The sequence below is a fragment of the Dama dama genome, chromosome 10 (assembly GCF_033118175.1).
Source record: "Dama dama isolate Ldn47 chromosome 10, ASM3311817v1, whole genome shotgun sequence".
Lineage (NCBI taxonomy): Eukaryota > Metazoa > Chordata > Mammalia > Artiodactyla > Cervidae > Dama > Dama dama.
The window spans coordinates 39103271-39126966 of record NC_083690.1 but is presented as its reverse complement, the minus strand read 5'-3'; the positions used below and the strand labels follow the sequence as shown (position 1 = coordinate 39126966).

The window sequence follows — 23696 nt, the reverse complement described above, 5'->3', positions numbered from 1 at the left end:
ATGTGTGCTTAAGAAAAAACTCTCTCCATGCCAAAATCACAGCCTTGTCTTTTTAATCACTACCATGAAATCTTTCAAAAGTAAGGATGAGGAGAATAAAATAACCCGTAAGATGTTAACACTGCCCAGATTTACAAATTTAACTAGCAAGGCCCTTCAGCCTATAAAAACCAAAGGTGGCAACATTCTGTGCTCTTGGGATATTCCACAGTGACAAGGACAGCTGGGGGTGTGGAGCATGAGCCACTTCAGCAGCAAGAAAGCTGCCCAGTCACAGGGCAAGCGGGGCTTCCCCTCTACTCCAGCCTTCTTCCTTTCTCCTGCAGACTGCCTCGAGGGTGCCCCACCATGACTCTCCCCAGGTCTTCTCCTGTCCAGTGTCAGGAATACAGCCTCTAACTAATACAGGTCTAGCAGAAAGAAGTCAGAGAAAAAGTGCTCACTTCCTGTTCCTCTTCTCACCAGGTGCCAGTGTTCAGGGACTGAAAACTGGGGAGGCATGCCTCTTGTGCAAACCCCCTCAGGACCCTCAGCACTGGCCCAACTGCAACGCGCCCTCCTTCTCCTGCTCCAGGACCGGTCAAGCACCCCTCAACACCCTTCTCTTCATCATCACTTGCAGGAATCCCACGTGCACTTCGTTAAGCTCTCTTCCTGTCACCACGCCTAGTTCTCTGGAACACATGCCAGAAGGCACCAGAGGGAAAACCCCTTTCTCATATTACAGCAGTAGCAAGGGGAGACATCCTCCTCAAGAATTCTGAGCACATTTCCCTTTAAAACCATGGTCACTGGTGGTGACTCTTTGTTCCAGTACAAACTGATGAGCACCACAGGTTACACAATCTCTGAAGGGTACCTGAGAATCAGTCACCATGAAGAACAGTATTTGTAGAGAAAGGCACGGAGTTCCAAACAACCCCTTTCTCATGCACACCTGGACATACTATAAACCAGGTGTGGAACAGCTCCTCCATTTCAACCTTATTTGTTTGTAATGTTCAGATAAGTGTGGCTATCACAGGCCAACAAAGGGGCAAAAACTAGGAATTTGAGTAAGAATAAAAAGGTCAAATAAACAAGAATTTTCTTAGAATAGAACAGCCATGCATGAATGAAGCCAGGTGGCTCAAATGTGGTGTAGGCAAGATGATCTTGGAAGAAAGCATTAAAACTCCTGTTTTGAGTTTTTAAAATCTCATCCTTTAAAAATTTCTATTTTTATACATTTTTTAAATCTATTTTCTAAACCCATTTTAGAAGTTCTTTTCTTAGCAACTCATTTTGTATTTTCAACACTATGAAAAACTTCTCGTATCAACATGATGCAAGATGTGGAATTCCACCTGTCGGGTATCAGAGGCTCTCACTTTGAACTGTCAAAATTCATTTCCATTTTAAAATCTCCTCTACCCTCACCAACACAACTTTCCTGGAGTTAAATGACATTCAGTGCACAGATAATTAAGAACAGAGTTTCCTTTCTACAGATATATGCTACAACCAAATACATTAATATTTACAGCCTGGGGCAAAGGCAGCGGGAGGCTTGTCAGAACTCAGATCTGCCCACCTATTGATATTCTTTCATGTCTGATCTGACCTGACAAGCTAAAGGGTTTCGAGAAAGCACTCCCACTAAGTAAGCCAAGCTAATATTTCTAGCTTTTGTTCTTTAATAGTTGTTGCTGTCTCGATCCAATTTAAGTTGCATCATATGTGGGTAAACTCTTAAAGAGAGCAGGTTACCATCACAGGAGGTTCACTGGGTAACAGGCTTCTCCGACTAAAATGACCAGCTGGTTACAATTAAAGGTGATAAAGACTGTACACAAAATGTTGGAGAGTCAGCCCCACAGAGTATCAGCCTGCTCAACTCTGCTCTGGGCCTCCTTTCAGCCCTACATTAACAACATTTAAGTTTTTTTTTTTCCATTTATTTTTTATTAGTTGGAGGCTAATTACTTTACAATGTTGTAGTGGTTTTTGCCATACATTGACATGCATCAGCCATGGATTTACATGTGTTCCCCATCCCGATCCCCCCTCCCGCCTCCCTCCCCATCCCATCCCTCTGGGTCTTCCCAGTGCACCAGCCCTGAGCACTTGTCTCATGCATCCAACCTGGACTGGTGATCAACATTTAAGTTAGTTGTGAGAATTAACAATTCAGTCTCAAAAGTCCAGGGACAAAAGGAAAACAGTGTCAGGAAAATCAAACAGTAGGACTTCCCTGGCAGTACGGTGGATAAGAATCTGCCTGCCAATGCAGGGTATACGGGTTTGATCCCTGGTCCGGGAAGACTGCATGTGCCATAGGGCAGCTAAGTCCATGCGCCACAACTGCTGAAGCCTGAGCACCAGAGAGCCTCTGCTCCGCAACGAGAAGTAACTGCAATGAGAAGCCCAAGCACTGCAACAAAGGGTAGCCTCCAGAGGCTTGTCACAACTATAGGAAGTCCCTATGCAGCAACAAAGACCCAGTACAATAAAAAATAAACTAATAAATAAATGATATATACATAAAAACAATCAGACTGTATGTTTGAAAGTATTCAATACAATTAGTGAACACTCCCTTTCCTCTGTAATTAATAAGACTTTAAGGATGAATATCTGTTTCTCAGTGATGCATAAGGGACAAAGTCATTAAGTCTCAAGAGAACAGGATGTGCGCGAGACTGAGGAGGAAGGAGGACAGAATTGCCACAGGATCTGTCAATCTGATCACGTTTTACTGATACCACAGACAACTAACCTTGTAGGTATTTAGAAAACAATATATCCATCTATAGAATGAGAGGGAAATTAAAGTATGCTAAATTTCTAAAGGATTACTTTAAAATTTACTAAAAGAGTCAGACACAACTGAGCAAGTGAGCACAGACCACTGGAAAGCTATTTGGAAATATGTTTCAAGCATCATGAATCTATTTATGATCCCTGATTCTAAACTTTAACTTCAGGGTTTCAGGATCTAGAATGTAATTTTAAAAAAGGAAATTACAATATGGAATAATGTAGAATAACGTTTATCAGAACATTAGTGAAACTATGAACAAGGAGAATAACGAGGAGAAAAGTTAACAAAGAGGAAAATTCAATAGAATAATTTTTAATTAAAGGTGATCATTAACACCATGAAGAAAACAATGAAAAGTATTTTTCACTTAACATTACTTCATTAAAAACCCAAATTCATATTTGCTCTGAAAAAAAGTATGTTTTCATTCCAAGAACTAAGAAGGTACATTAAAAAAAATTAGTTATTTTTTAGTTTAGTGGAAGTCTAGGAGATATTTTTCACTGTAAAACTGTACTGATTTCTGTTCAATTTTGCCATGACTTTAAAACTGCTCTAAAGTTTATTAATTTAAGAGCTCCTACTGGTCAAATTTAGGATAATCCACTATCAAAATGAAAAATAATTATAAATTATTTAATGTATATAATTATAAAAACACCACTTATACAAAACCTTTATGTCTACACTAATTTAAAAAACAAGCAAGAGGGGGGAAAACAGCAAAATCCTCTGTATAGCAGACTATCAGATAATAATCTAGATGGTGGATATAGGGTATTCATTTTATAGTTTTTCAACTTTTTATGTTCAAAGATTATAGGGGGGAAAATCTGTTAAAAAAAAAAGGGGGGGGAACTATACTAGATTAAGAAGCTAAAAAGGTCAACAAACACATTATGAAACCTTGATTCCAACCTGGTTTAAAAAACTGAAAGCAGTGGCTGCCCCTCAATGGAGGAGAGAGACAGGGCTACCAATGGCACCAACAGTGCCTTGGTATGAATCAGAAAAAAGCATCTCCTCTGGGCTGCTAATCTCAGAAAGAGGGCCCTTCACTCTTAGTCATGGCAGCCAGCTCCCACTCACACCCCTGCTGAATTCTACGGTACATAATACAATCTTTGAATACTCTTTTAATTAAAATAATCTGTATTAAACAGTTGAAAATATAATTAAATTCAATATCTATTGTTCTTTATAAATTTACAACTGTTCCACATTTGGAGACTAGAAGGACGTGAAAGAGTATAAGCAGAAAGAGACTTGCCCGGCTCTTTGCGACCCCACAGACTGTAGCCCACCACACTCCTCTGCCCATAGGATTTCCCAGGCAGGGATACTGGAGTGGGTTGCCATTTCCTCCTCCAGGGGATGGAGTGCAGGTGGATTCTTTATCCACTGAGCCACTGCGGAAGCCCCGAGCAAGACAGATGTAGTATCAATGCTCAGAATTAACTAAACATCTTAATTCTGTAACCATACATGATTGTAAGACCCAGAAAACAGCCTGCATACAATTAAAATTAGAACTCTAACAGGATGATTAAAAAAGACATAATGCTAACTGAAATATGCCAGCCATAAAAGGATAAATATTGTGTGATTCCACCTACATGAGGTCTCTAGAGAAGCCAAATTCACAGAGACAGAAAGCAAAACAGTGGTTGCCAGGGGCTCCGGAGTTTCAGTGTGAGAAGATGAAAACACTCTGGAGATGGAGAGTGGTGGCAGCTGTGCGAACATGCAGACACACTTAACGCCCCGCATGTGCACCTAAAAACAGCCGTGCGTGTGCACGCCAAGTCGCTTCAGCTGTGTCCAACTCTTTGGGGCTTCATGGATTGCAGCCGACCAGGCCCTCTGTCCATGGGACTCTCCAGGCAAGAATACTGGAGTGGGTTGCCATTTCCTCCTCCAGGGGATCTTCCCAACCAAGGGATCAAATCTGAGTTTCTTGAGTCTCCTGCATTGGCAGGCAGATTCCTTACCACTGAGCCATCTAGAAAACCCTAAAAATGATTAAAATGGTAAATTTTTATGTTAAGTACATTTTACGACAATAAAAAAAAAAGGCACAGTAGTATACTTACACATTCAAATCATAGTAATTCTTCAAATGAATTATTTCCTCAACATACCCATTTGCTACATCAGGAAATCTTACTTCCTAGGAAGGAATAAATACATTATTTATATGTCATCCCCTAGAAAGATTTCAAATTGTGATAAAAATCAGATAGCAAAAAGTATACGAAATGACTAAATGTTAGAAAAGGACTATAAAGCAGGTTTGTGTCTGGCTTAAAATTCCACACTAGGTGCCCAGATTTATCTGTCTACACAGAATATGGAAAAAGGTCCCTAGAGACCGCCTGGTCCTCTGCTTCCATTCTATGTATTCATTTTTCTCTCTTTCAGTAAATACTGAGCATCTCAGCCCAAGCAAAGGGCACCTAAATATGAATATGGCACTTTCTAGTGTATATATACCCTTAAGAAGCACACGATCCAGCAGACCAGGTGAGAAAACCCCAGGGAAGAATGGTTAAAAGGCTGTTCAAAGGCAAACGGCCGCCTGCAGAGCTCTGCATTCACGTTCTTGGTCAGCGCTACCTAACACAACTTGGTGTAAAGACAGAAATGCTCTATCCTGTGCTTTCCAGCATGGTAGCCGCTCAGACTCATGTGGCTACTGAGTCACAGAAAGTCTGACTGGTGCCACTGGAAATGAAATTTTAAGTTTCATTTAAGACATTTAAATTTAAATAGCCAAATAAGGCTACCATATTGGACAGTGCAGCTCTAGGTCATCTCACAAACTGCTTGAAGGGTTTGAATTTGGAGTTAACTCAATTCCTTTTTAAAAACTGTGGGGACCACTCATATGACAGCACCAGGGCACCCACAACCTGCAGCTAGAATCCCAGGGGGCATGCTGAGAGGGTTAAGGCTAGATTAAGGAATCCTGATTCAATTTTTGGACCTTCAGTTTTTCTTCTAGTCTAGTCTAAATCTAGTCTAAATCTAAATCTTCTTCTAAATCTAGGAAATTAGGAAAGTGATTCCACACACACAAATAACGCTTTAGTAATAAAAGGAAACAATAAATTTAGTGTGTATAATTACTTACTTATCAAAATAAAACTTACTGTCTCTTTTACCAACAGTGCAATGAGTTCCTGGTCTACGTCAGAAGCTTCTTGCCCCCAAAGGTTTTCCAAATTGGGCTCCTGAGTTTCTTGTAGTGGAAATGCTGGGCCTGGCTCTTCATCATCTATTGCTAGTTGTTGGTCTTCAAGCTCTCCCAAAGGATGGGCAGGCTGAGGAGAAGCAGGGCCTGGAATCCAATCCTGCTGGGGCTCTGGTCTTGCAAACGCCGGTCTTGGGAAAGCTGTCCCCCGGGGCTCATGCTGATACAGCAGTGGGCCCAGTTCTGCTTCAGGACGCCGCTCCTGAGGTACAACCTGGCTTGGTACCTCACGGGGCTGCTGGTTCAGAGACTGGAAGTAAGGGTGGTCTAACCAGCATTCTTCTTCGATGGCCTGGTCATCGAGGATATCAGTTGCTTCTCCGAGGTTTGATAAAATCTCTGTCTCTGACTCTTCAGATGACTGGTTCTGAATGTCCAAAGGATCAGCTTCTGAAAAAAGATTACCTTCTTTTAAGATAATGACTTTCTGCTCTGATCTGGGGTTGATGAGGTCATTGGTTGCTTGGTTGTGACTTGGTCCAGGCTTAGGTTCTCTTTCTGTTTGGCCACTTGGCTTCATGAATCCAGAAACTCCAGGAGGCCCAAGATCTAGAAATTCACCGTAGTCATCCTCAGAATCATCCTGTGTCCCAGAACCAAACAATGAGCTGTTATACACAGGAAAATAGCCATTTGTATCTGATTCAAAGGCTGCTCTAGATTTTTTAGGCCTTTCTTCTCCCAATCTTTTGAGATCTTGCCATTGGGCAGCTGGTTTGATGAGATTGGGTCGTGATGTCTGAGGTTTGTATGTCTAAGAAAAAATGAAATTTTAATAATAACAATTCAATTTTTTTCCTGTGTCTATACCTCCTTATGTATTATATTGAGATTCTGAGGTAGGACAGGTAAGAAACAAAAACACCCTCCCCCATATTATCTTCATATTCAAATCTGATCACACTATAGTAACTATAAGAATCAAAGCAGCCATTCAGAGATTGAAGATTGACTTATAGTTTGAATTATAATTTCACTTGCGACCAGTAAAACAAAAATAACTGGATAGTAGAGAAAGAATGACAACACAGCAGAGGAGTGAAAAATGGTCAATAAGCACATGAAAAGAATCTAAATCTCATTAGTAATTCAGCAAAATGCAAATTAAAACAAGATTCTACCCCCTCGCTAAGACTGGCAAACAACTTTTTAGTCAGACAACATTAAACACAGATGTGGGACAGATGTGGGAAAACTTACTATCACTCATTCCTGGTGAATTTAGGAGAGGAATCTGGTATTGCTTATTTTTTTAAAAAAATGTATATCCTTATAATCTATCAATATCACTTTTCAAATCAATTCTATACACCCTTATGTATCCAAAGGGGGCATATACAAGGGTATTCACTGCCACACTGATTGCATCATAAAAAGAGAACACTAGAGACATTCTTAAGTTTGTCCCTAAGCATACAGTTAAGTAAACTATTTATCTGCTTTACAAAATACTCTCCAACTCTCCCCCACCCCAAGAGATAGCTCTATATGTAATGAAATGGAAACTTCACCAAGAAATGTTAAGTGAAGAAAAGTTACAAAACAACACACACAGACTGATTTTTATTCTTTGAAAAAAAAAAAATGGAACACAGACATAAACATACCATTTCTAAAAGCATATATGTGTATATATACATTGAATATATACATACATGCATGAACCCACACACGTGTTAATTCAAAGAAAAAGATTTGGAAGGGTACGTGCCAAACTTGTGACAACAGTCCCTCTGGGAAATCTCTGGGGCAGAAGGGGCTGGTGAAGAGAGAATAGTTTTCTCTGTATTGTATCAATTTCTATAGAGAACACAACCATGTGTTACTTGTAAATTTAAAAAGCAAAATGCCAATTTTAAGATAGCAGAATAAAGATGTCTCTGATCCTGATCTTCTCTGAAGTCACCCCAATCCAGAAAGGAGAATGAGACAAAGAACTGAAAATCTCTGAATAAACCAGCACAGATTTGTGATCCCGAATCACAATATACGTGAGGAGGAGCTGATAAATGCAGTGGGAGAAGTACATCCAGATTTCAGGCAGGCAGAGAAAGCTTCAGAAAGGCAGAGTTTGCCAAAGCAGGTGGTATGGCCTGCAGAGGGAAACCCAATAGTCCCTTGTTTGAAACACTGGCAATCTGCACTCTGGCAGCAAGGATTTTCTGAGAAGGTTAGACTGAATGAAGACAGACGTCCCTGCTGAAGGTAGGCTGTCAGTGAGGCAGGACAGAGAGAACTTTGATCTGGGCTGCTCTGGAGGTGGCAATCACGGCTAGGCAGTAAGAAAGAAATAAGCATACGTGCATGTAAGCACACTTCCCCACCCCATGCAGCCCCAACATCCTCTGTCATAGGAAGAATTCCTGCTAGCCATGAACAGTGCCTGAGTCCTTCCCCAACATAAATACCTACAAAGAGCCAGTCCAGGAAAATTTCAAATGCATTCAAAGTTGAGTAGTAATAAAAAACAACCAGCACAGAAACTACATGAAGATATCTAACTACTGAAAAAAGATGTGGTAGAGGAGTGACACATATGATGAAATCGGTACCACACAGTGAATGAAATAAGAAAAGAGAAATGCAAGAATACAATTGAGTGATGAAATAGTTAGCTATTTAATATACATGTTTTAAATCATGGTTTTGTAGAAATACAGTAACTATCAAAAGTTGGGAGGGGAAATAAGAGGTGAGGATCAAAAGATACACTTAAAGCTGATAAATCAACATGTAAAGACATATGTAAGAACAGCATCTGAAAGTATAAAAGTATGTACTAGAGTAACTGGGGGGAAAAAAAAAAAAAAACCTAAAGACTAAGGATAAAAATCTTCCAAATCACCAGCAAGAACAGATGACCCCAATATAAATAAAACAAAACCTCAAAGATGCAGGGAACATAGTGAAAGATCATTTTTAAAAGCAATAAAAATGTAAAGCATATTAAACACTATGAGAAAACTAAAAACTAAGTATAATAGTCATGTTAATAAACAAAAATTAGATGAATTCACTCACTAAATTTAAGTAGAACCACTAGGCAAAACCCAATTACATAATCAACCACAGGCATATGTTACAGGAAAACTTTCACATGAATTTGCACAGCAGCATCATTCATAATAGTGAAAAAGTAGAAGTAACTCAAATGTCCATCAATGAAACATGTGATATAGTCCCACAACAGAATAGTATTAAGCAATAAAAAAGGAACTGAAAGTACCAATTCATGCTACATCATAGATGACCTTGAAAACTTATGCTAAATGAAAGAAGGACCAAACAGTATATGATTCCATTCATATAAAATGTCTAGAATAGGCAAATATATAGAGACAGTCCATGGAATTCTTTAGGCAAGAATACTGGAGTGGGTAGCCATTTCCTTTTCCAGGGGATCTTCCCGACCCAGGGATCAAACCCGTGTCTCTTGCATTGCAGGCAGATTCTTTACCATCTGAGTCACCAGGGAAGCCCTATACAGACAGAAGTGGTTAGTTGTTCTTAGGACTGGGTCAAAGAGAAGAGAGCAGGGAAAATAATGGTTAATTCATCAAATCAAGAAAAAAGGCAAAAAATCCCACAAATACATTAAAACAGAAAAGGAAAATTGGAGGAGCCATAGATTCAAAGTAGAGTAAATACAAAGAACAGGCTATTTTGTTTAGTTCTATTAAATACATTTAAAAAAACACTGAAAAGTATCAGTGAACAAAACCAATAAAAAGCAACAGAAAATCTAGAAGTGTCAGTCACCACAGAGGAAGCTGAAACAGTTTCCAAGAACTGTCCTTCATGAAAAGCAACAGCCCAAATGCCTTTAGGGCAAATCCTACCAAATCTTCAAAGAATAGGTAAACTCCAACATTATTTAAATACTGCTGTAAGAGCACTCTCAGCTATTCTATTAATACTGAGTGTCCGAAGAATCAGATTCTTAACTTGAAATATATTTCATCATGGTAAATTTCAGAAAACTCACTTCCGCCAGGATGACATCATCATCCAGGTCCTCTTCGTCATGTTGCTGAGGAGCTGGGGTGACCAGCATTGGAACCCCTTCCTCATCAGAGGAGTCAGATATGGTGATGGGTCCATCTCTGAGATTGATCCAGTCTAAAAGTGGGCAGAGAACATTGTTATCAGGAGGTGCATATAATCACATTCAGTCCTTTAATTCAACTTTGGCATGAAAAGGGTCAAACCTAAAGCCAAGTTCATGGCTACTGGAGTGTTAATTTACCTCCTCAGGCAGCACATGCACCTAAGCATTAAAATGAGCTATTTTTCTGTGCTGATCTTTGCCAATAGTTCATTTTGGGAATCATCAGAGAAAATCCCACAATTACTATGCTCAAGATTATCAACTTTTTCTTATACGAGACTGGAAGAATCTGTTGATAAAATCTTCTTGACTGGCAACTAAACAGTGAAATCATGGCCTCCCATCTCACCTCTACTCCTCCAAGGGAATATAAAACAGTTTTATTCAAACTGATAGGTCTGAAAAAACTCACTCAGAAACAGTAAGATTTTCACTTAATATATGATATTAAAGTTTGCTCATCTTAGATATAAATCTGAAGTATTATTTATGCAAATATATTTCAGTGGTGTAGTCAAGTACCTATTTAGCATCTACGACACTAAGCAATTTAAGCTTTCTAGTTTCCTTTTTAAATACAGCCAGAGTTCAACTAGCCATCTAGATGTAATAATTCTGTTCAAGGTCTCTAACTCCTTTTATTCATTTGAAGATAGATCACATCTGATATGAATTACTGGATAACACAAACTGGTTAATTCCTTCATAAAGCGCTATTATTTTTCTCAAGGTTAATGCTTCATGTACTTTTATGGTATCCAATAATTTGAAAAGCAATATAAAACCAATTATCTCATTTCATCCCTGTAACAGGGCTGTGGTGATGCCAAAAACGGCAGTTTAAAACAGGTAAGTCCGTGGGATCTAAGGTCAGACTGCCTGGATTCCAACCTCAACTCTACCATATACTAGCTACATGATGCCATTATTTACTTCTTTAGGCATCCATTTCCTCATCATTGAAGAAACGTTAACAATAGTGCCTACTGTAAACAGCTGTATTAGCTTAGAAAACCCACAAAAAATGCCTGTTTGTTATAGTACTTGACACACAGTAAAGTTGTCTGATTTCAAGTCCAGTGCTACCTACACAGCAGACTGATACATCCGACAACTGACTGAACTGAGGGCCTGCAGAGGCACACTGCAGAGGACTGGCAGAGTGAATCCAAGTGACCCGCACCATTGCTGTTTGAAACCCCACTTAAATGACAGTAAAGGAACTCGTAAAAAGTAAAAAAGTGTAAAAAGTGAAAAAGTAAAAAGTGTCCTTCTTTTTAGGACACAAAGAAGAAAAAAGGAAATGACAGCAAGAGATTTAAACAAAATTCTGGAAACAGCAGATTTTCAGAAGCAAGAAATCTAGAGGTGTGGAGAAGGCTCAAACCCACAGCCTGCAGAGAGGGCAGCTGAACAGAGGTGGCTTAATCCATGTTGCAGAATCATAGATTTCCTTGAAAAATATTCTCAATTATTGTATGCCTTTGTTCATTTCCAGTCTTTAAATGGTTAGACAATTCTAATTTTACTGTTAATTCTGGGGAGAGGACTTGACAAGTTTCTCCTTCAGCCATTCCAGAAGACCCACCCTGTGGAGGACCATTCTGAAGAGTCACCAGCACAGAGTCACTAGACACCAGGCCAAGAGAGAAAAGGCGTGTCCCTGAAACAGTCATAATGATAAGACTCTGGCTGCCTTCTGTTAACTGGCCCCTTGAACGCTGGCAGCCAGCCTTCGATTCTATATGCAGGAAATTGTAGGTTCCTCTGAGGAAGAACTGGCCCAGGAAAAAAAGACAAACAAGAAGCCTGGAGCATCCAGCAAAAAAGTTGGTTTTAAACCTATCACCTCACAGTGAATCCCAATGGTTGACAAGATACTCCCCAAAACACCACATATAAACATACTAGCTTTACAATACATACTTTAAAAACCTAAAGTATAACAGAACAAAGTTTATGATTCGTACAAAAGGCTCCTTACCTGTGTGACCATCACCAACACTGGTAAATACATTTCTAGCACATTAGGAGCCTAACTCCACAGATCAGTTTCTGAGTATATATACTTTCGTTTCTGGCTTCCATGCAAATAACATGTCTGAGATATATCCATGATGTTGATGTTGCATTCTGTAACTTCCTCTGTATGTAATCTACTACATGACTATGTATGAATAAGTTACTTATTTTTCTGTTGACATTCGACATTTGGGCTGGTTCCAGTCTTGGCTATTTTGGATAATACTGTTATGAATATTCTTGTATGTCTATCTTGGTATATTCATTTCAGCTTGGTACATTCTAGAAGTGCTGAGGCACAGGGAAAGCATATGTTCAGTTTTAGTGGACAATGTCAAACAGCTTCCTAAATTGTTTGTGCCAGCTAATACTACCACCAGTAGTGTAGGAACTTGAAACTGGTTTTGTACCTCAAAATATGGTCAGTTTTGGCAAACATATTAGGTGCGACATTCCTATGTCTATTATATCAAATTTGTTGATCATATTCTTCCAATGTTCTATATTCATACAAATGTTTGTGTGTTTGCTCTCAGTTATTGAAAGAAACATGCTAAAATCTCCCAATTGGATTGTGGATTTGTCCAGTAATCCTTTCAGTTCTGTCAACTTTCTCTTTGTATATTTTGATATCATATTACTACACATATAGAGATTAGAATTGCTTTATCTTCCCAGACGCTTTTAACTTTTTAAAAACTTATCTTTATTGACACTTCTGGCTGAATTGTGTATGTTATCTGATAATTTATAGATTTACTTAAAGGCTCGGTTTTGAGGGTTACTATTTGCATAATATATCTTCTATTCACTCTTGTACCTTTAATCTTTATTTCACCTTCATTTTTAAGCCTACCTTCACTAGGTATAGAATTTACAGGTGAGTAATATTCAGCAATTAAAAAGAACTGAATTACTGATACATGCAATAATGTGAATGAATCAAAAAACTGCTGTGCTGAAGAATTCAGGTATGAAGAGTACATACTGTATGGTTCCGTTTATATGAAATTGTATAGTGACAGAAAACAGGTCAGGAGTTGGGCGAGAACTGCCTGCAAAGGGGCATAAAGGAATCCTTCTGGATATGCTCTACATCATGACTGAGGTGGTGGTTATATGGGTATATTCATTTTTCAAAAGTTACTGAATTATATGTACAGTTAAAATGTGTGCACTTATATGTAAATTATGCCTCAATAAAGATGATTTAAAAACTTAAAAAACACTTCAATAGAAATTATTAATACAGCTAATAAAAACAACTCTATGTCTACACAAATCCTCACTATGTGTGCAAAATAAAGTTTGTTGAACAGAAAAATGTATCTCCGAAGTTAGTAGTTTTCCAGAATTAGTTTTTCTTAAAGAAACTTTGTTCAAGTATATTTACGATCCAATTTAGAAAAAAAACACACCCCACATTAATTTGATATGCATGTTTGGAAAATATGGAAATGATCATATATACAAATATAGCTAGGATTTAAAACTTCCTAAATAACAACAAATTATGGCTATAATCACTACCAACTTAGAATACACTATTAAAAATAGCTTTAAAAAGTTGGTATTTCTTCTGTTTTTATAATTTGCATAGCTTAAGCAAATTTATTTTTTTCTATTTATCTGCTTAATAAAATCTGCTAAATTTTATTTATTTATTCTTTGGCCATGTCTCATGACATATGGGGCCTTGGTTCCCCAAACCTGCACCCCCTGCAGCAGAAACACGAGTCCTAGACCACTAGACCACTGGGGAGCTCCCTGCGCATATTTAAGTGCTCTGAAGGCCATATATATATAAAATTTATTTTTTTGCTGGGAAAAACGTCTTCATAAATACAAAGTACTATCAATAGCAAAACATAAAAAAGGTACAACCTCTTCTAAGGACTTCATACTTAAAATCTTCTCCTACTCATCAGCGTAACTTTTTTCCTTTTAGCCTAGGTGCAACTGTGAATTAGGATCTGATAGGAAATTTCACATGCATTTAGAAATCTTGAAGAAATGCAGGGTCCCTTCCCTTTATGACTCAATGAATTTCCCCATATTTTAAACACTGTAAAGTAAAGGAATACATGTCCAAAAATTCCCTGTAAGGCTAAACCAGAGTCTTCTAGCAAAAAAGAAGCTAGGCCTTGTATGAGGGGCCACAGAAATGCATTAGCAGCACCTTAAGTACGTACGTTCAGAACATACAGGCCTAGAGGAACTGCACTCCTCTGCGATCACCATTCCTTCAAAAACTGAGAACTACCACTGTTCCCACCCTCCTATCTCTCTTTTTTTTTCCCTCCTATCTCTTAAGATTCAATCTTCTTGTAATGGAAGACTCTTAAACTTCACTCATGCCAGCAGGTATCACCATTTAACACAAAATTCTAGTCTGATGAGTCCATTTACATCTGATGTTCTGAGGTCTGAAAATGAAACATTTCTGGATTCTACATGGTGCAAAACAGATTAATTTAAAATATGATATAACAAGACTAAGACAAAAGCAATGAGAGGAAACAGGCACCCTCACCTTGTCCCCGGTGGCAGTGGAAATTGTTCAAGTGAATCACCTCTTCATTGCTGTTTCCCTCTGCCATTTTCCAACGCCGACATACACCTATGTGCTTGCTAATATCTAAACATGGTGACCACCTATTCCAAACGGTGTGAAAAAGAAAAAGAAAATTTTTAAGAATGAAGGAGTATCAAAACTCTTCCCACATATCTAGTCAAGGTAGTATTCTCAGCTTATAAAATGAAAACACCACTAAAAAGAAAAATGTTTTCAGTCTTTTGAATGAATAACTAAAGTTAACAAAAGAGGAAAAACTTTTAAAAAAATACCTGCAAAAGAACATACAAAAGATGAACAAAGGATCAAAGAATAGATGGGATATACATTTTTAAAAAGTGAAATTAAACCAAAAAAAATAAAAGGAAATAAAAGAGTTTCTAAAAAGTAAAATTAAAAACTCAATTACTACAAGCTATTGAATGGGAGAAAAATATTTGCAAGTCATAACCCCTAATAAGATGCTAAAATCCAGAATATATAAAGAACTCGTACATCTCAATGGCAAAAATCACAAATAATCCAATATCCCAAATTGAGATACTCAAACAGCTAACAGGTATATTAAAAAGTGCTCAACATTACTATATACCAGTGAAAGGTAAATCAAAAACACCTCTGCCTGTTAGCATGACTATCATTCATTCAAAAAGATGAGAGGTAACAATGCTAGCAGGATATGGAAAAAAGGAAAACTCTGTACACTGTTGGTGGGATTATAATTGGAATAGACACTATGGAAAATAGTATGGAAGTTCCTCAAAATTTTAAAAATAGAACTACCACATGATCCAGCAATTCCATTTCTGGGTATATAACTGAAGGAAATGAAATCACTGTTTTGAAGATATCTGCACTTCCATGATCACTGCAGCACTATTTACAATAGTTAAGACATGAAAACGACCTAAGTGTCCAACGACAGATGAACGGGTAAAGAAAATGGAATAATATTCAGCTACAAAAAAGAAGGAAATCCTGCTATCTGTGACATGGATGAACTATTCTGTCTCTCCACAGAGACTGTAAAACATCACTGAGAAAACCTGAAGAGTAAATAAAGGAAGAGACATACCATATTCATGGGTTGGAAAGCTTGATTATGTAAAGATGTCAGTTCTCCCCAAATTGGTGTACAAGTTTAGTACAGCCTTACTTAGATTTTTTAAATGGATATACACTAGATGATTATAACATTTACAAGAAAAAGCAAAGATCCCAGAATAAGCAAAGCATTCATAAACAAAAAGACGGAGAATTTATACTATCAGATATTAAGTCTTGTTATGTTAAGTCTTGTTACAGTAATTAAGACAATGTGGTATTGGCAAAAGAAGACCAATGGAACAGAGTCCAGAAACAGATTTGTTCACATGTGGACATTTATGACAAAAGTAGCCCTGCAGAGCAATGTAAAAATATGATATTTAAACTGTATGACACTGTACTGGAAAGCTATATTTTGAGAGGATAGGGAACATCAAAGAACTAGACCTCATCTTTATGCCTTAGACAAAATAATTTTTATGTGAACTGTTGATTTAAATGGTAAGGTAAAATAACAAACTTTCTGGAAGATAACATAAAATACCTTCAAAAATCAGAGCTGGGAAAGAGATCTTTTTTTAAATAACAATTTACTTATTTTAATTGGAGGCTAACCCCTTTACAGTACTGTGGCAGTTTTCGCCATACACTGACATGAACCAGCCATGGGTGTCCATGTGGCCCCCTCCTGAGCCCCACCCTCGCCTCCCTCCCCATGGAAAGACATCTTAAACAGGACAGAAAAAGTGCTGTCCACAAAGGCAAAGACTGAAATATTGTACATTAAAATTTAAAAAAATTCTATTCACCAAAAATAATTAAGAGTGGGGGTCCAGCGGCTAAGACTTTGAGATCCTTACGCAGGGGGTCCAGATTCAATCCTGCTCAGGGAACTCCAGCTTACATGCCACAACTAAAAGAGCCCACACACCACACACCTGGTGCAGCCAAACAGATAAGCTCTTTTTCTTTTTTTTAAATGGCAAGGTTAGAGAGGGAAAAAGTCACTATCAGGGAAAAAAAAGAGTGTTCGCCTCTATGAAACAGTATTTGGGGGTCAAGAGGAGAGGATTATTCAAGTCTTTCTGTAGTTTGATTTCTGAACCATCTTCTTGCTTTACTCTGATGGACATCAGAAGAATGAAAATCAGATAAGAACCAAAGGGGGACAATTTTAACTGCTAAGGCACCTTTTTAGTTCCAAGATTCTATCTGTAACCTACCGACTCAAGGTTTTTCTTCCTAAGAAAATCTGTTTTGTCCTGCTGACAGAAACCACATGCTTCAAGAGAGGTAGGCCCTAGACCAGGTCTTCTCATTATATGATGTCTACAAAGAGACAATCAAATAATGTCAGCATTTTTCAACTTAAGATACTACTGTTTTATAGCAAGACTGTGTTTAAGTATTACAACAGAACTTCATGGTATCTAAAACTGGACAAAGGTACCTCAATGTTTAAAAATTATAAATCCAAGCATAAGCTTTGGTATCTCATCTGAAATAATAATGATGTTATTTCCAAATGGCACAGTATAAAGGAAAGAGCTCTAGTGTCCACTTTCAACTGCTTCTATTCAAGTGCTTTTCTTTCCAATACAACTTTCAAAAAGTACTTTGAACACTTAACTCCAATAGCCAGATTTCCTATTTCTTCTTTTACCACAACTAGATTCCTTCAATTTTACACTGGAAATCAAAGGAAAACGTGATTTATTTTATATCTAATTTAGTTAGACTGTCAAGTTTGTAGTTAAGCAGATTACCACTGCTGCTTTAAAAGCAAGATTCCTCATGAATGGCATGTACAGTGGCCCCAAGCAGCAGCAAGAAAAGAAGTCTGATAATGAAATTTCTACTCCTGAGTAGCTTCTCTGTAAAGGTCATTTAACTCCCTGACATTCAGTCCTCTCATCTGGGCTCAGATCAGATTGTCTAAGTATGAACCCAGGTTTCACCAACTAGTCAATCAGTGACTATGCATAAACTGCTTAATCTTTCAGGCCTAATATTTCTTTCTTCATGAAATGAGAATACAGCTGTTCTGAAATTGAGTTAAATATATATAAAGTGTTTAGTAGAGCACCTGGCACACAGTAAGGGCCACATTATGACTATTATTATTACTTGTGCAATGGAAACAGCAGATGTACAGCTTTTGTTAATAATAAGGGTTGATAATATATCCCAACCAGGGTGGGGTTTGGAGGGGGTTATTCTCCTCTTCCAAGCTACTTTTCACTAGTACTATTAACTATTCACATAAAACTTTTACTTCCAAAAAAAAAAAAAAAAAAAAACCTTTTACTTCCTTCTTAAGGAAATTTCATTTTCCCTCTGGAAGTAACAAGAACCTATATATATCATTTCACTTATTGATCAGACAACAAAGTGGAGTTCAGAAATAGGAAATGCCTTCCAAGAAAGACCAGTTCAATTATTTCTTGCCTTTAATTATAAAAATCATCATATACATTTATGATTATACTTTATAGTCAAATATACCAGTTAAAGCTTCTAAATTAGAACCAAAAATTAGCATGGATTCATCAGTTCATTACTTAGTGGAGAATTCTTTTTTTTTTTTTTTAAGAATCTTTTTTTTTTCTTTTTTTATTATTATTATTATTATTTTTTTTATTAGTTGGAGGCCAATCACTTCACAACATTTTTTTTTAAGAATCTCATGTGGTAATATTGAAAGAGTTTTAGAAAATTGGATGGTACTTCTATGTTCTCTTCCACCTCCCACAATTGTCCAAATGGATCTTTTTTTAAACCCTTCTCTTCCTTGTATGAATGAATCAACACATGATGAGAAAGAGTTCACATTTTGTTTTCTCCAAATGCCCTTGACTCTGTCTTATTCATAAGTGTACTTTCAGTGTCTCACAGTTGTTGAATGAACGAGTAACTCTGAAAATATCTTCCTCTGCCAGAGACTGGAGCTGTTCATCACAGCCATATTTAAATAGTCAAGTAACGTGGCTTACGTGACAATAACCAGTTTCTCATTCTCTTCTTCAGTTATAAAATATTACACAATGCAGTGTAATAAAAAATTACACTATTAGAGAAAATCTGGAAAACAAAGCAAGTCAGGAAAAGATGGGATCATCCATGGTTCTCTCATACAATTTTATTATTGTCAAAACTGCATCTTTGCTTCCTTGTGACCAGAGTCCTTAGGTCTGTCTTAAACAAACTATTTCCTTCTTATTCCTCTGTTGACATCACTTCTCCACTTTTCCTTTCACATGCTCCTAATATAACACTGCATGGTCCTGGGGTTTTGTGGCGCTGCTGCTTTCCAGAATAATCTCCAAAATTATGCCCATCACTTTTGCAACATTGATTTTGGAATAATAAAGGAAAGGAGGGCAAAGGAGAGCCAGGCCAGGCTAGGAGAAGCTGACATGCCCAGGTTATACCAGCCCCCACAAAACCGCTTCCAAGCATATTTTTTAAAAATGTCTATAAATGATTACTGCTCTTCATTCAAATACTGGTTTCCCATCTTAATATTTAGATAGCCATTCTTTGTGATCCTGTACTAATATGTAATCAATATCAAATTAACACAAAAAAGTTGATAATGGTTATTTCTAAGCAGTAGGTTTATATTTTTGCTTCCTTAAATTTTGATTTTTCTACACTAAACTGGTATTATTTACTTAACACTTAAAGAATCTGTGTTATGCATCATGGGGAATAACAAGGAAAATCCAACATGGATCTTGCCTCACAGAACTTCCACCAGTGAGAGAAAATATGCACACAATTGAGTATACTACAAAGTACAGTCTTTACTGCAACACAAAGCCTATCACAGTTAAGAGAGGGTAAGCAGGCAGGGAAGGCTTGGGGAGAAGCAGTATTCAAGCTAAACTCAATGCTCTGCCAGTTCCACGCTTAGTTTTAAGACAGCACTTCCATCAAGGGCTCTGGAAGCCCAGAGTGACCATGTAAGAAGTCTGACTACCTGGTTGGAGAGACCACATGGAAAGCTCTGACACTGCCAGGAGAGGGAAAGGCAGCGGGGCCGTCTCCCAGCAGTCTCAGACAAGGCATCTGAATAAAGAAGTCATTCTGGAAGAATATCCTCCAGTCCCAGCCACTGTGGTTGACAGCATGTGAATCAAAAAAAAAAAAAAAAGTCCCAGGTGAAATCTTCCCAACTTCCTGACCCACAAAACTGCCAACAAATAAAACTGTTGTATTAGGTCACTAAGCTCAGAAGTGGTTTGCTAACAGAAAAGTGAAGCAGAGCTCTAATTTTTATTTTCTAACCCAATGGGAAGCAGTGTGGAGAGTTGTGCTTTAGGAACAACGACTAAGCTGCAATGCGTAAGACAGACTGCAGAAGATACTTAGAGGTAGGAAAACCCAGTAAACAAGAGCCAGTGAAGTCGGAACTAAAGGTAAAAGGTAACAGTAAATAGAGGAAGGAAAAGATGTAAGATACTAATTATAAAGGTTAGATCCAATGGGATTTTTTAAGGACACAGCACATGGCATGTGGGATTTTAGTTCCCCAGCCAGGGACTGAACCTGCACCCCGTGCAATGGAAACGCAGAGTCTTAACCAGCAGACCACCGGCGGAGTGCAACGATGGGATTTCCTATGTAACTGGTCATCAAGGCAAGAGGAAGCAAGGAGTCTAAGTTGACCTCGATGTTGAGATCAGATGACTGAACTGGACGATGGTGATACTATAAACAAAGAACAATGAAGTTGATGAATTCAGAATAAGAAAATGCATGTTAATTTCAACATACATACAAAATGAAAGAACTAAAGTAAAATAGCATCCATAATTAGAGATGATATGCAAACAATTAGTCTGGAGTTCAAGTGGTTTCAAAGAGCTCTAAAAATTCTGTTATCAGTATCTTTTTACCACACGAAAGGTTTTAAACCAGAAATTACTCAAAATTTTCAGTGGGTAGGCTAACGAGCTTAACATACAACATTAAGATTTTTTTCTCCAATTGTCGACTGAAAATTGGCTGGGAAACTGGGATGGATAAGCAAGCATATCCTCAATCCACAAGTAAGAAGTCAATGTTTTCAATGATACCAGCTGAATCCTCTGTGAACTCATGACATCCTGCCCCTTCTATCCCAATACTGTCTACAAGTGATACCCTCCAATGAATTTTCATATAGGACAGAGTTTTGTTTTTGTAACCACAAATCTCTTCAAGGCAGAACCAAAATCCTTACCATGGCCTATGAAACCCTGCCTCACATGACCTTGCTGACACAGCCAGCCCCACCTGATATTTCTTCCCCTATTCACCATTCTGCAGAAACCAGGCTCCGGTCCTAGAAAGTGCCATGAAACTTCAGGCTCTTCTCTCTGCCTCTCTTTGACCAAATTAACTCTATTTATTCTTCAGTTCCTCATCTTAAAATTTCACTTTTCAGAGAAAAGCCTTTCCAGACTATCCCCAGTGTTTGTTCATATGTCTCTCACTCCTTCCAAGTACTACCACAATAAAATATTTAGTAAGCTACGCTTAACATCTACCTCCTTTGCTAAAAAGAGTTCCAAGAAGGTAGGAAACTGAAATTTAAAGTGTCAGTTGCTCAGTCATATCTGACTCTTTGCGAACCCATGGACTGTAGCCCACCAGGCTCCTCTGTTAATGGGATTCTCCAGGCAAGAACGCTTGAGTGGGTTGCCATTTTCTTCTCTGGGGGAAATCTTCCCGACCCAGGGATCGAAACCCAGTCTCTTGCATCGCAGGCAAATTGTTTACTGTCTGAGCCACCAGGGAAGCCCCAAGAAGGTAGGACTCTTGTGCAATTCATTTCCAAAGCCTCAGGACACAGCACACAGCCTGGCAAAAGTAAATACACCAGAACTTTTTGCATATTCACAGGTATAGCAGGATAATTAGGAGTATGACCTGGGTTCGAATCCCAGCTTAGACCCTTACAAGCTAAGTTATTTTTTCAGCACCTCATTTTCTCCCTCTTGAAAGTAAGGGACGACAAAAGCCATGTTATCAGGATTCAGAGTTAATATATGGAAAATCCTTACAACAGTATCTAGCTAAAAAAACCCATGACGTCTCTAAAGCTCTTACCACAGCCTAGAACACTGTAAATACTCATTAACATGAGCACAGGCTCTCTCATCCACCCTATTTCATAAACTTTCAGTCTTCCAGACTCATAGCTCAACTTCCTTTATTACACTTCTCCAAAGGGGCTGCAAGGCTTCTCTTTCTGTAGTTGCTGCCTGCCTTCAGGAGGAAACTATAAAGCCTCCATTTACGTTTACAGGGAGCGCCGAAAGTCTGGCCCCAGGCTCTCGAGCTATTTCCTTAAATCCAAACACTTCCTACTCCCAGCTACGATAAATGACTTTTACAAAAAAAAAAAAAAAAAACCTAACGGAGCAAGGCCGTTTCTCCGCGGTCTTCCTTTAGGCCAGCGTTCTGAACGCGGCCGTGCCCTCCGCCAGCAGCGCAAGTCATCTCGTGGTATCAAAAACCCTAGTACGAGCCCCCTCCAGGCGCTCCTCACGACGCACCCCGACTAACCACAGCGCCCCACTCGCTGAGGTCGGCAACCTGCCCTGCGGACGTCGCGGAAACCCCGCAAGGCTCTCAGCGAGCTGGGTCACGAGACCGGAGTGGCCCAAAGTTTTCGACAATCGTCCCACGCGGCATTCGAGCCACAACCCACGCAGGAACAGCGGCTTCGTTCGCCGCCCAGCACTCCGGGCACATTTTGCGGGGGGGGATGGGGGGGTGGTGTGGAGGTTCGCGTTCCCTGCGCTGCCCGGGGTTCGGGAAGTCCTCACGAGGGTGGGCAGCAGCGAGCGGCCGCCTTCTCTAAGTAGCCCCTCCAGAGTTGAGCCGCGAGGGTCTGGGACCGCGGCCCGCAGCTCCACCGCCACCCCCCACCTCGGGGCGTCGGAGTTCAGTCACAGCGCTGCGCCCCCCGCGCGCTCCGGGCCGCGCTCGGCTCCACCGCCACCGCTTCCCAGGAGGTGCTGCCGAGGAAACTCGAGTCTTTCGGGGCTTTCGAGTCCTCGCGCGGCGTACCCACCGACCGGCCCGCGAAACTTCCCGAAGTAACGGGACCCGCGGCGGGTCCGCCGGCCGCCCGTGCCTTTGTCGCTCTTTCCTGGCCGCCGGCCCCGCCGCTCCGGCCGCTCGGCGCTGCCCGGAGCCGGCCCTGGACTCGCTCGCGTCGGGGTAGCCGCCCGGCCCGGCCCGCGCCCCCTCGGGGCCCTTCACGGTCGAGCCCCCGCCCCCACCCCCGGCTTAATGGAGGCGCCGGGAGAAGACGCCACTAGCCCCACAGAGCCGGCCGAGGAGCCGCGGCCGATACTTACTCGCCACTCGACTCGCCGGCTCGCGAGGCAAGCTCGGGGGCTTCTGTCGCCGCGATTTCCAGTCAGCAGGAGCGGCCGCGACAACCTGGTCGCTGCCGCCGCCGAGGCCGCAGCTGCGCTCCTTCCGGCCTTGCCGAGGCGTCACCGCGCGCCTGCGCACAGCGCCCCCTCCCGACTAATGACAGGAAGAACCATAGAGGCACGCAGGGGGCTAGGGAGGAGGGGTCTGGGGAGTAAGACCATAGAGAGGGACTCCTGTCCTCCGTCCCGGCTCGCCATAGGCCGAGTCTTGACTTCGCCACTAGGCGGGAGGACGGAAGGAGCCCCGCGAGGTGTCACTGTCACTCTGGGGTTTTCAGTTCCAGGGCGTGAAGCGGGTGACCGTGGAAATCTCCTGGATCTGCATTTATTTGCACCCATTGCCTTTGGCAAATCATTCACGGAACATATTTTCAAAGGGCTTCCTGTGTGCCAGGCACTGTTCTAGGAATTGGAGCAAAAGCAGTACAGAAGGTCCTTGTTCTCATGAAACG

General features: G+C 39.9%; 1 protein-coding gene across 3 annotated transcripts in view; it reads right to left on the bottom strand.

Annotated features, from left to right (window-relative positions):
* Positions 1 to 23320, bottom strand: part of RNF216 (ring finger protein 216) — a 115768-nt gene extending 92448 nt beyond the window's left edge. For 2 of the 3 annotated variants that reach the window (XM_061153705.1, XM_061153707.1), the window contains exons 1-5: positions 23164 to 23320; positions 14720 to 14841; positions 10042 to 10175; positions 5956 to 6810; positions 4897 to 4973 (exon numbers count right to left, since the gene is read on the bottom strand). In XM_061153705.1, the coding sequence (XP_061009688.1) occupies positions 4897 to 4973; positions 5956 to 6810; positions 10042 to 10175; positions 14720 to 14786 (1133 nt within the window). In that variant the 5' untranslated portion in view covers positions 14787 to 14841; positions 23164 to 23320. The remainder of the gene's footprint in view (positions 1 to 4896; positions 4974 to 5955; positions 6811 to 10041; positions 10176 to 14719; positions 14842 to 23163) is intronic. The other variant, XM_061153706.1, reaches the window with a different exon arrangement.
* Between the last annotated feature and the right edge of the window lie 376 nt (positions 23321 to 23696).